At 43.4% G+C, this 12,552-nt stretch overlaps 1 protein-coding gene across 5 annotated transcripts in view; it reads left to right on the top strand.

Moving 5' to 3' along the window:
- The window catches only part of LOC111252724 (N-acetylglucosamine transporter UNC93A-like), an 86,282-nt gene extending 74,384 nt beyond the window's left edge, over window positions 1-11,898 (top strand). For 4 of the 5 annotated variants that reach the window (XM_022811047.2, XM_086992544.1, XM_086992545.1 and 1 more), the window contains 2 exons: window positions 2,697-2,976; window positions 4,347-11,898. In XM_022811047.2, the coding sequence (XP_022666782.1) occupies window positions 2,697-2,976; window positions 4,347-4,576 (510 nt within the window). In that variant the 3' untranslated portion in view covers window positions 4,577-11,898. Of the gene's footprint in view, window positions 1-2,696; window positions 2,977-4,346 lie in introns of those variants that run through there. The other variant, XM_086992546.1, reaches the window with a different exon arrangement.
- The last annotated feature ends 654 nt before the right edge of the window (window positions 11,899-12,552 follow it).

Below are 12,552 nucleotides of genomic sequence, written 5' to 3'. Positions count from 1 at the left end.
TAGGTTCTTGTGTCCTACCACCTCAAAGCTTGAAGCCGTATTGGCAGGAATAGTTCTTGGAGGCGTTGGAATCGCAAGAACGCGAGCGGCAACGATTGATTTATCTTTGAATGTCGTGCATTAACGTAGTCATGGGTGAGTAATAATGGGCACAGTCCTTCTTCGACATTGAAAATGAAGTAAGGGCCACAGAATGCAGTAACAGTGAGACAAGGTTGCCCTTTTACATGCGCGCACTATGTCTGTGCGCGCAATATGTGTTTCATCGTTTTTGTAGCTACTACGTTTTTACAGATAACAAATCTGAACTGCTGACCCTGACAGAACTTACTGGCCAGTTATCTTTGCTCAGATGTACGTTTAACTCGCATCCGGTGTTCTATGCATCCAGTTAGACATGTTCTTTTACCTAGGATAGGAGCAGTGGCACTGATTGCGTGTCACGCTTCTTCCTCTCTTTACATTTCTTTTATTTCCTCCCTTGTTCCTTAACTTGATGAAGAGTGCAGCATGACACACGCCAAATAAAACGGCAGTGGTGGCGGCAGTAGCGAGATGGGAACGGTCAGCAACGTAAGGCACGAAAAACCGTTGTCGAGGAATTGCCGCGCAGAGGAATCGTGCCTGCTGTTGGCGGTGCTGGCTATGCACGCACGTGCTATATGATTGCGATCGTGTGTACACGCAAATAATTTATGACAATGCGAACAGGCAATGGCCTCTGGCACAAAGCTAAGACTGCAGTAAAGCGGGTCCCCGTTGTAGGTTGGCGTCTGCGCCGACGTCGCCCGTTCTACCTGGAGACGTCCCAAGCGTTTCTTAGGGGCTAGACCGAAAACGACACCTCAGCAGAACGAATGGGACTCAGCACACTGGGCAACAGTGTGGGGGGTATGAAAGTCGAAAACTGTCCACGGGCTCCTACATGGAGCTTAGCTATATACCGTGGTCGTTGTCCTTTCTGTCGGATAACAGGAGTCTGTTGTGGGGAAAACAGTAGCTAGTGAGGAGGCTAATGCACAGGTATGAATCGCTATAGCGGCCTGGTATAGCGTGGTATTGCTTGTTTTTTTGTATGGTGTATGCTTCTATTTCTACCGACTCCCTTTACGTGTTTAGTTCGAAGACCTGCATTGGCGGGTGACACTGATCCTGCTACATTAATAATACGCATTGGATATATTCTGGGCTATGTCGACATCAACGCAGAACCCAGATACGAACTAGGTATCGCCTTAACCAGCTCCGTTTGTATAAATAATATGTCCACTTAGTACTGCTGAAAATTACAAACTATTTGATAGCCATTTTGGCTAAATATGCCAATCGGTTAGCTTACCGTTAAATTCAAAAATAAGTACAAAGGTTAATAAATGACCGGGTCCTTAAAAATGCAAATAATTATTTTTAAGCGTACATAATTTCAAGTTAGTCAAATAATCGACATTTGCTGATCTCATCTCGAGTAGGTCACTTGTCTCTATGTAATTTCAAAGGAACTTCAATTGTGGTAATAGGCAAGTTTGGACGCGGTCCATCAGTGTGGTCACTGGGCTCCTCAAAGCTACGCCATCTCTGAAAGTATCAGCCTATATTAGATATAACGATTTTCAGTTAGCAAATGTGTAGCAAATCGAAGAAAACGCTTAGGTCCATTATTAACTAAATGCAGATCAACACACAGATTTGAATATGAGTTAAATATTTTGTTGGCATTAGCATGAACTTTTCAATAGTTTCGTTCAGCTAACTTCGGATGCTGCCAGGCTATAATGTCAATTTCAGATTACCTCAAGAATAAAGCGTGTTTCCAATGTAGGCCGAAACGACAGACGTTTCGCTGACGCAAAACTATCAAAGCGAAACGTAAAGCATTTCCGAACAACTCCCGCCGACAAACATCCTGTTTACGGTGACAACTCGACGATACCCTATCCTTTCCGTTGCTCATCAGTTTAAATCACGCGCGTCTCAGTAGTAGTCCATGGCAAAGCTGCTTGCTGTGCATACTGCGTATCTAAGTTCTCGTCACGAATATCAAACGTAGATCTGTTTTCAGAAGTATTCCGTGATGGTAGGCATCTGTTGACAAACAGATTAACGTGACCGGCAGAACGAACGGGGCGCTCTGCTGAAGCTTTGCTTTAGTGGCTTTCAATGTATTGACCTTTTAACGCTGTAGACTGCCGTTCTCTCTTGGATGTCCTATGTGAGCACAATGGCACCACATTGTCACTAGCTTATATTTCACTTAGTGGCTTAGTAAGTCTATTACGTAAGCTTATACATGGCTTTTAAACAATAGTGCAAATAGGAGAAAAATGAAAACACTACGCTGCCAACAGCCGAAATTGTCAGTGATAACGACGACGAAATAAACCAATTTTTATTCTTTAATAACATCAACTAACCTATTAAACACTATGTTCCCTCCCCTGCTTCTTTTCTCCGTCATACTCCACCGGGCCCTTGGATATTTCTCCTCTGTCGTGCGCTATTTGGTTCCGCTGTGTGAATCGTCATAATCTACCCGTTTTTATCAACCATTCTTCTCACGCTGCTGGCTTCACCACGCCGACGGCGTGCTTCACCATCGTTTCGCCGCTGACGCCATTACCGCTTCTTGACACGCGGGAATTCAACCAAATATTTGCTTTCGTTCAACACGGTGATGATGATCATGATGATTACATTAGCTGTATATTTCATGTGCTCCATCATTGTATGCGTTGTCGTTCGTCGTCCTGTTAGCAGCTGTTCTACATCTACTAACGTCGCTGGTCCTGTTATCCTGTCCGGGCCTAAATCGGCCGGCTCTCGTGTTCGGCACCCTCCTTCTCAACGCACTCATGCTTCTATTGATGTCCTCGTGGAGTCCACAAGCAAGCGAACATACAGCAGCCAGCAATCCGCTCTTCTTTATCGTTTCGTCACTGTGGGGTTTCTGCTCGGGCGTGTGGGAGACTCTTATGATCAGTAAGTACTATGAAAAGGTAGATATGCAGACGGTAAAGGTAACTTATCTTGTGCATGCCCGTTACGTGGCCTGCAATACTTGGTTGAGGCTGTAACCTTATAGACCAGGATACTTTTTACTATAACAATATAAGCAGAGCACTACTCTTTTGTTGCTATTGCTGTTATTGTATACCTTATACGTAAACTTCGGGCTACGTCTTAACCCGTACAGTATCTCCGTGACATGTGTATATAGGCAACCTTCACATTGGCGACCGGTACGAGACACGTGCAATTACTCTGTTTGCATAGGCCTTTTCATGATTATCCTCACATGTATATGAGGTTGTAGAGCTCTAAGTAGATGCGAAACATGGCTCGCATGGGATGAGCTACCATTCTGTTGGGTTTTGCGTGCAGGCTTAGGCCTTGGATGTGGCCTGGGCAAAAAAGAACTAGGCGGAAACTTTTTCATGCCGCTGTGAAGATGCTACCAAATAAGTGTCTGCAAACCTACTCCTGACGTGAGGCGTCACATGTATGATTAGAGAGAGGAGGGCACAGGGCGGGAGAAGATGTGAGAGTACATACGTTTTTATATTAGCCGTGTTCAAGCAAAAACAGAACTATAGGAGCATGTTGAATCGTCGTCAAGTCATCTTTTGATATGTAATTCGTCTGCCTGTGCAGCTTGCTGATCAACAAGATGCCAACAGTGCGGTGTGGCTATTGTGAGATAGTTTTTACCCGAACCAAAGCTACGATCCTGTTTCTCTTTCAATAAATATAATAGTGTAAATCAGTCCTGATTTGATGATCATGTATATTGACAGGGAGACACGTCCTGTTTGCCGTGTTGGCACTTAGAAACACTATCCAATGCTTGTTTTGCGAACATAGCGCTTACAATTATCATTATACATACGTTGTGTTCTACAAATCAGATAACAGGCTGTAGTTCGTCCTGTGACGCATTGCTGTATACGTACTTTAGTGTTCAACTTTCAGTGCCTTTGAACTTCATAAGTGATCGCTCGTAACGTGAACACGTTGCTCTCAATAAAGAACAAACACGTGCACCTCTGTACTATGTGACTGCCGCATTGGACCCGTCAGACTATCGAACCATCAAACTTAGCGCAGAATAGATCGCTGCTCATCGGTTTTCTAGGCACTCTTCCTGTTTCAGCCGCTAACATGGCAATGTGCATGTGCATGCGATGGGTCGTTTCAGTATCGTAAACTTAACCACAATTACTAATAGCAGCCGTCTATTCATGTCGACCAGACCTGAATCGCTATACTAACTAACCGTTCTTATTTTACCGTTTTCCTTTCCGTTGCTTATCTTCTTTCTTCTTCTTCTTCTTTTTTTTTTTTTATTTCAGCGTATCTAAGCGGATCATTTGAGTGGCATTGGGAAGCGCCGTTCTCAGCAATGTTTATGAGCCATTTTGTGGGTATGACCGTCGCCTTTGGCGCCTCGTCGACGTTGTGCCTTTCCTTCTCGCTCCTTGTGCTGTCGTTTGTGCTGCTAGCCGCTTCGTTACCGTATGCGCTGCTCGAGAACAAGCATCATCAGGATATGCTGGCAAAGCTAACTGTGGCACATCTTTGAAACAACAACTAGCTAATCTTTTCAACGTTGCTCGATGAATTATGCTCCAGTAACCGACCGTAAATATGTTAGATAAAAGTCATCAACACAATTAACCTTACAAGATAAGGAGTATTTAGGGCTAATTAGTCTCGCCGAGAGACTTGTCTAGGTTGTAGTCTGCTACGGATTAACTCTCATGGTAAATGGCACATAACAGATAATCATACCGCAGAGTACACACATATATTGAACACAGGAAAGAACCAACATGTATTCTAAAAGCTTAACGGGAGAAGGATGCTTTTGGAGGGCGCGTGTCAATGGTTCAACGACGGTAAAATCTACCGGTCGAGACGCTGTCACGTAAGTTGACGATATTGGACGGTATTGGATATATGAGGACAATGATTTTCGGCAAAGGTCAGGAAAAATGTTTAAAGATTCGTGCCTCTCTGTGACTCCGGTCGCCAAACTGCCATAAAAAAAGTAAAAAAAAAAAAGGTAAACACGACGCAAAAAAAAAAGACAAAACGAGATAATATAGCGAAAAAAAACGTCTGTTCGAGTGATTAACATTGCCATGGACACGATCCAAAGGAATGAGAACGAAGAATACATTTGGCATTTACTTCACTGGCGACGACGCGATGATCTACGAAACGCAGACGAATAATGTCTCGGACATCAAATGCATAAAAGTAGAAACAAACGGACGGAAAACGCCGTACGGTGGAATAGCTGACAGCGGTGAAAAAAAGGAACGGGAAAAAAGGAGAACGGCGAAGAGCTTTAAAGGACAACGAAGACGAAAAAGGAATGGAGTAACACCCTAAACCTCGTAATGTCTCACGAGGCATTTAGCGAAAGCTAGTCTCCTAAAAATACAGTATGTGATTATGAATATAATGGCTTGTCGGTGATGGCAAGAAGGCTGCAATGACGGCGGTCAGGGGCATGGCAGACAAAGTAAGGCCGAGCATGGCGGACAAAAGCACCCCCGATTCGCGCAGGTACCAGAGAAACTGCGGGTTGATGACAGTGGTAAAAGGTCGAAGACTTTTGGTAGAAGGAGGTTCAGGGCGCCCTCAGAGAGCGCTCTGGCCCTCGAAGTCTGGATTGAAGTTGAGCTGACAGTGCTACCCCGGGGATGGACGAGCAAACTGACGAACGTCCTTTTGTTCGCACCACCGTGACACTAACGAGCTACTGATCCGACCGTCGGTGGATGTGAACGGTAAATGGTGTGACGGTAGTATAGTCAGTCCCCACTCCAGCCAGCTGCTTGTGTGCCTCTGGGGTTGTGAGTCTTTGTCTGTATGTACGTGTACAAGTGTGCGTGGCCGTCTCTAAGCAAGCACTGAGCAGCGGACCTTCACTAGCGACGGTGCTACCGAAACTGCGGCCTGCTGCCACCTTCTACAGCTTCCAGTGATCTGTAGCATTGGAGGGTCCGTTCCCGGGCGACCTTAACGCCACGACTCACGGGATGGTCACTAGAATTCGAGAGAGAAAAAAGAACGAAAGAAGCCGACGTTTACGTCGATGAATCGCCGATTCGACCCACGTCGCATCATGCTCACTCTGACCGGCTCTTTCGGTGCTCCCCAGTCGTGTGGCTTTCTTGCCGCTAGCGTCGGTCGTATGGTTACGAGACCGGCAGCGCTGCCCGAACGGTTAGAAGAATACGAAATCGGGGACAGTCGGAGAGTAGGATTCTTTGTGTAGGCGTATGTGTACATAGAGTGAACTGGATGAGAGCAAATTAAAGAAGGGTAAAGAGCAAGGGGGACTGAGAAAAGCCCATGGAGGCAGTCGGTAAAGCGGCTGCTGCTGCCGAGTGATAACAGCCATAGGAACGTTACTATTGGAGAAGTTGTTGGGAAACAGTCAGGAACGTTCCTATGGGAAAACAGAGCGAGCTAGTTGAAAGCGGTAAGCAGTCTTCGCGGTAGCGATAAGAGAAAACCAACCCAGAAGCCGGCCAACGCATGGCCTCGGTGACGATATTTTCAAAGACAGCAAGGAAAACCCACATGGACATCTTCCACTCGTAAAGTCAACCAGACACAGAGCGTCTACAGGGACGAATAGAACATTATTGTAGAGCTCTAGTGAAAGAGGCTTTTGGCGAGCAGGTGATGGCTCAGCCGCCGCAAGAGTTGCTGCCTGAACCGACCTCGCCGGCCGTTTCGTTAACATTAGATGAAGCGTGGACGTAGTCCGGTCATAGTCGGTGGACGCTTAAGCAAATGGACGCTCCGTCCTAACTAGATAGGCCTGGGGCTTGGCGCTGTTACTACCTTTTACCTATTTATTAACCTTACTAGGATTACTATGACACTGATAACTTTTGCCGCGATATCTGAGTGCTAAATTGCAAAGGCGCTGTCCGCACCAGGAACTGTAGCTATGGCAGTCACGGCAGAGGCAGCCAAAGGATGAAAAAGACATAAGAAATGAAGAGCGTCCTAGAGCAAGTGACGTAAAAATGGAGGAGAAGCAATCTAGAAGTACTTGAGCCGAAAGACGCAGCGCAGCATCGAAGGTCGGCGCCTAATACACTGGCAGACATTGAATGAAGCTCATCTACGGCTCCCCATGGAACCACCGCAAATAACCAAGATAGAAAAGCAAGCAGGCCAGGCTGGCTGACCGAGTCGAGAGTAGCTCCTCTGAATGTGACTCGACAGAATGGGCGGGGGGCTTGCCGTTTACTAACCTCTTTTTTATGCATTATTTAAGTCCCAGTGTCACAGCGGAGACCCGCCCCCGTGCCCACGCGTCTTAATACGAGCCACACTGGTTGACGGCTGTAAATGATAAGGTCTCCTCATTTTTTTGCTCAATTCGGAAATAGCCTTATCAAGAACTCTACGTTGCTGCGTTCAGGTTCTTTTACTCGAATGATGATAATAAACGGAAAAAGCCAGTGGCATCTTGTAAACGATATAGTGATGGGTGCTGCATCATGACTGAGACGATAAGGATTTAGGTCAAAGGAAATGAGAATTCAATCCATTAACTGCCCGACTAGCTTCTATATATAGCAGCTGGATTTCCTGGTGCAGTTATGGATGTGGTAGAACAACATCGAATCGAACGCGGTGGGCTGAATACGATTAAGAATACATAGTGCCCCAAAATGTATATATACGGTTTAACGGGTTAAAAGTTTCTCATTGTTCATTCTCTTTAGAATGTAATTCATTGGAGATAACGAGCGGACCAAGATTAACTTTTGAAAAAAGAAAATTTATTTTATTGAAGGTATGAACATGTAGCGTAAGTATAAAGACAATATTACAAGAAGTTTCAGGCAGATCCACATACGATTAATCAGACCAAAGACAAGTCTAAAACGGAACGTTTATAACCAACGTCCCGAAAGAGCAAGAACATCGACGAGCAAAAAAAGTTACGGCAAAGTTATCGCGGCGACATTTCCAAAATCTGTAAGACAATCAAAGTGAGCTTAGCGTCGGCATATCAAGTGTCCATCGCGTTTTAAGACGTTGTGAATAGAAAAGTTACATTTCAAAAACTATGATCCGGACCAAAGAAACTAACAGTTTTCGGGAAAGATTACTTGGAATATCAAGTTACATTCAAATTGATTCGCAAACGAAAGCAACTATAAGTTCATACGTTACACGAACCTTACGTAAATTTCACAGTTTGGTTCCGCAATTTTCGGTGAAACGGACCATTCCTTTTCGGTAGTACGATGATTAACGCCAATGAGCTTACTACAAGAATCTATTATACCACGTATTCGGGAAGACTTTGGAGAACATGGCAAATTTTATTTTCAACAGAACGGAACGCCTGCACGCTATTAACGTGATGTAATGATGACGTGATGAGAATGTTTCAAACAGAAGGGTTGAATGGAAAGGTCTCATCAAATGCCATGCCTGTTCCCCGGACCTGACGCCAATAAACCTTTTTTTTGTGGGAATACCTCAAAGATGAAGTCTACGTCTGAAAACCAACGATGTTCGAAGACCAGGAAGCCTCAATGGAGCAAAAAAGCAAGTAAAGTTTTTGTTGAAGTTTGTGAACCAAGAGCCCACCGTCATCAGCAGTATATTGACCCGAATCCTAATCATTCATTTTGGATATTTACACTACATATAGGCTTTATGTACACATATTTTGCAAATTAAATATGAATTATATGTAAACAAAGACTAAAATTACAATTATTTATACGTTTCTACGACACACTGTCTTAAATTGTACATGAGACATACATGAGATATACTTTCAAAACCTCAAGCCATTACCAAATAGCAGTACAATAAGCAGGAGGAAACAATATCGCAGCGAAATACTGATTCAAGACACCCCTTCTACTAAACGTAAACCCCTTCTACTAAAGCGCCGCAACGAAAAACTAACAAAGGACCTTCGGCATTAGTGTAACAAATTGTTCCTTTTTTTCCGTTTTCTCTTCCTAATAGATAGCAAAATAACGGTCAACGCTGAAACAGATCAGACTGAACATGCAGGTTCCCTTTCCGTATCCGAAGATGAACCAATATTTTACACGAAGTGGACTCGATCATGTTTCCTAGATAATTTGATCTAGACGTTGATAGGCACGGCGTATAAATGGCTCTGTCGGTTATTTGAGTTCGAACGAAAGCTGTTTGATGTTGTCGACAGCTTCTAATCTGGAAATTGAGAAACTGTAAATATCTACCGAAAAACCGCGTCCAGTTCAGAGTTTTTGCCCTCCAATCAAGATTATTCATTACCGAATACAAGAAATGGCCCTCGCAACGTGGCGCAAGGTCATATAGTTCACAGCATACGACTACCGGATGCTAGATACAGAATAGCAGAACAAGACATTGATGCAACAGCGAAAACAACCATTACGAAGGGAACTGCAGTAACTCCGTTACAATGAGAAAAACCGACGCTCTATGGTGGTTTACCTACACTGTTGCCATGATAAGAAACTTGCTTTTATCTGCTCGCGCCAATTATGCTGACACGACGCCTTTGTTCGCTCATTTGGAAAGTTGAAAATAGGCAAAAGCCAAACAGATTTGCTCTTCAACCGCAGATAGAAACATGTTTTGGCCACCAATATGAACTCTGATTTTTTCTAATGTTAATGCTGAGGATATTAGAAAAAAAACAACGTATAATTATTACGCAGATTCTTTTTATGATGGTGTGGATGAGGGTTATACATATGGCACAGTACGGTGATGGCGAAGGATGTACAACGCAGTTATATTTTGGTACACTGGCACGTGCGAAGATTGCGGCTGAACGGTCTATAACTACAGAAATACGCAAGCAGACAGCAGAAACGCTTAGAAGGTAAGTGAGCGCGTGATGATGGACGGTCAGCACGAGACCCGGCAAACATGTTTGAGAATACCTAAGGTACCGCTTTTGGCCATCAGAACGTGACGTGTGCGCTACGATCGATGACGCGCTTCACTTTGCGCGACCGCCCAACCCAGGAAAACACATAAATGTGATAATGCATAAAACTATATATATATATATATATATATATATATATAGCTAGCTCCCAGGCGAGTAAACACTCTCAGCTCCATGAGTAATCTCTTTTTGACTTAGAGTTGGGCCTTTCTTCTGTGAGCTATTAAAATAGCTAGCTAACATTGTGGGTCAGTGTTTTGTGAAAGGTCAATACCCTTACCATGTGATTTGTATTATGTTCTAACGTGTATTTGAGTTAGTGTCACGAACGTATGGGATGCCCCTTGATGCATTTACGAGAGTCCCTCTTAGTGTATGTATTAATGCCGTATATTTGAGCGGACAAACCGTAGCGGACAAGTCCACTAGAAGTAACATCGGAAAAAAACTTACAGATTAATTTTACTTCAAATTAATTTTTATATCTTTCATTCAATGCAGCGATGACTGAAACACTACGGGACCTATTTTACGCACCATTCTGAGTCAATCGTTGTCGCCATCGTTTTGCTAGTGACCCAGGGTCCATTACCTAATAGAAGAATAAATTCACTTATGCATTAGGAAGTTTTGTTTTTCAGGCAGATCCGTGTTACCGCTGTATCTCATAAAGACTGTCGAATGTATCTTAGCTAGCTATTGTATATAGGAAACAATTGAAGCGTAATAGGAAATACAAGGTGTACTATTGTAAAATATTTACGCATGTCGACATTGGATAAGTCTTGTGCTGACGAACGATACACAGTCGTAATCTCATTTGTCGGCTAGAACTGAGCTTGACGGTGCAGCAGAAACAAAACAGAAAACAAAAGAACGTATAGTTTAGAAAACGTGTCGGCAAAGTGTAGCCACGTGTAACGGTTCGAATCTATTGTATGTTTAGCGTTATGCAGTCTATGTGCAGATAATCATAAGACCAGTAAACCAATAGCAGACAGACTTATTTGGCTCTTGCTATTGAGGGGATGGGCAGGTGGTCGTAGCGAGAAAGGGAAGACTAGCGTCGGCATGCAGACGATTTCGGCTTGTAAATAAATGCATTTCGAGAGCTGAACATATGATTATACTTTATGACAATATACAACACATGGATAGATTATATAAACATGTAGACTTCTACGTGCAGATCCCACACTACGCACACGCAGCAAAACACACATACAAAATTTTGTTCAGATGGCGTTAACATTGTGACATTAAACCATTGTGAGGCAGTCACGCTAGGTAATACTGCAATGATTTTCGAGCATGGCGCCGTATGGGATAAGCTTCGTGTCTTGTACACGTTGAGAAGAACCATGATGATCGGACGCCGTTCCAACGACAAGACCAGGAAGACACAGGCGATGTCACAATACCTGACACATGTCAGAACACTGCATCGAGCTGACACATTGCTCGCCGGAACTGCGTGGGCCAGAAGCAGCTTTATAAGAGTAGCGTTAGTCAACGGGAATGATAGTTGCACTGGAAAAAAGGAGTTGGCTAATTGCTACAAGGCGATGAATTATTTGATTGTGTGTTTAAAAAAGGACAGCGGGCATGCGTATATATGCTCTACTGTGTGTCTATTCATTGTGGAAATATAGAAACAAAGAAAATGCCTAGATCGAGGGTGAAGATCGAAGATAGCGGCGCATAAATGATGAGAGGATGAGTCGGGTACTATATAAATGCAAACCAAAAAGCACATAAAAAACTTCTCATATATATATGAGAGACCATGAGACTATGTATAATACAATATAATGTCATCTGCAACAATGTTGGTGGAACTATGTATTGATTACGATCAACGGACTACTGAAAGGACTAAAGAGAAAATTTTAAACCTGTTCTTGTGAAATACATTGTGTACTAGCAATTCTTTATATACTTTTTGTCTTTATTACTGATGTAGATAAGCTGTACAAAGTAGCAACTTAACTAGAAAGTCCATTAATTAGCGAGAAATTTAAAAATCATTCCTTGCTTCTGCAGATAACTTCATGCAGGCCTCTGATCAGCCCAACGCGGATGACTACCATCTTTCCTGCGTCTGATTAATCCAAATTCACACATAGAGATCAGAGGGCCGCCACAAACTGAGCGTCGTATTAGATAATCTGTGCTTTTATATTGCTTCGAGGTACTGTCTTTGTGATAGGTAGGATGCCTCTATCAAAAAATCGTATTGATTTGTGCTATCTGCGTACGCATGTGATGCTGTTTAAGGGCTGCGATGGCCATGGAATGATGTAGGAGATGTTAGTACTAGGACCATTAGCAGATACGCAAGCGTGCTCCGTAGGCACGAATTATTGAGTATTCGCGTTTTATGTTTTGTACCCGTAACAAAGGGTATGACTCATAAAACCGGCAGGTCTTTGTCAAAGTATTGTAAGCTCAATAGCTTGACGGCTTCTTTTGATTGCTTTCGCGTACTCACAATGTAATAGAATGCGTTTCATATTATTCACTAAATTCAGTTCATCTATGGAGTTCATTCATCCGGAAAATATCATAGTTGAAAGGAAGATGGTTCC

Source organism: Varroa destructor, unplaced genomic scaffold (genome assembly GCF_002443255.2).
Source record: "Varroa destructor unplaced genomic scaffold, Vdes_3.0 BEIS01000006.1, whole genome shotgun sequence".
NCBI classification, from domain to species: domain Eukaryota; kingdom Metazoa; phylum Arthropoda; class Arachnida; order Mesostigmata; family Varroidae; genus Varroa; species Varroa destructor.
This window is presented reverse-complemented; position numbering and strand designations above follow the sequence as displayed.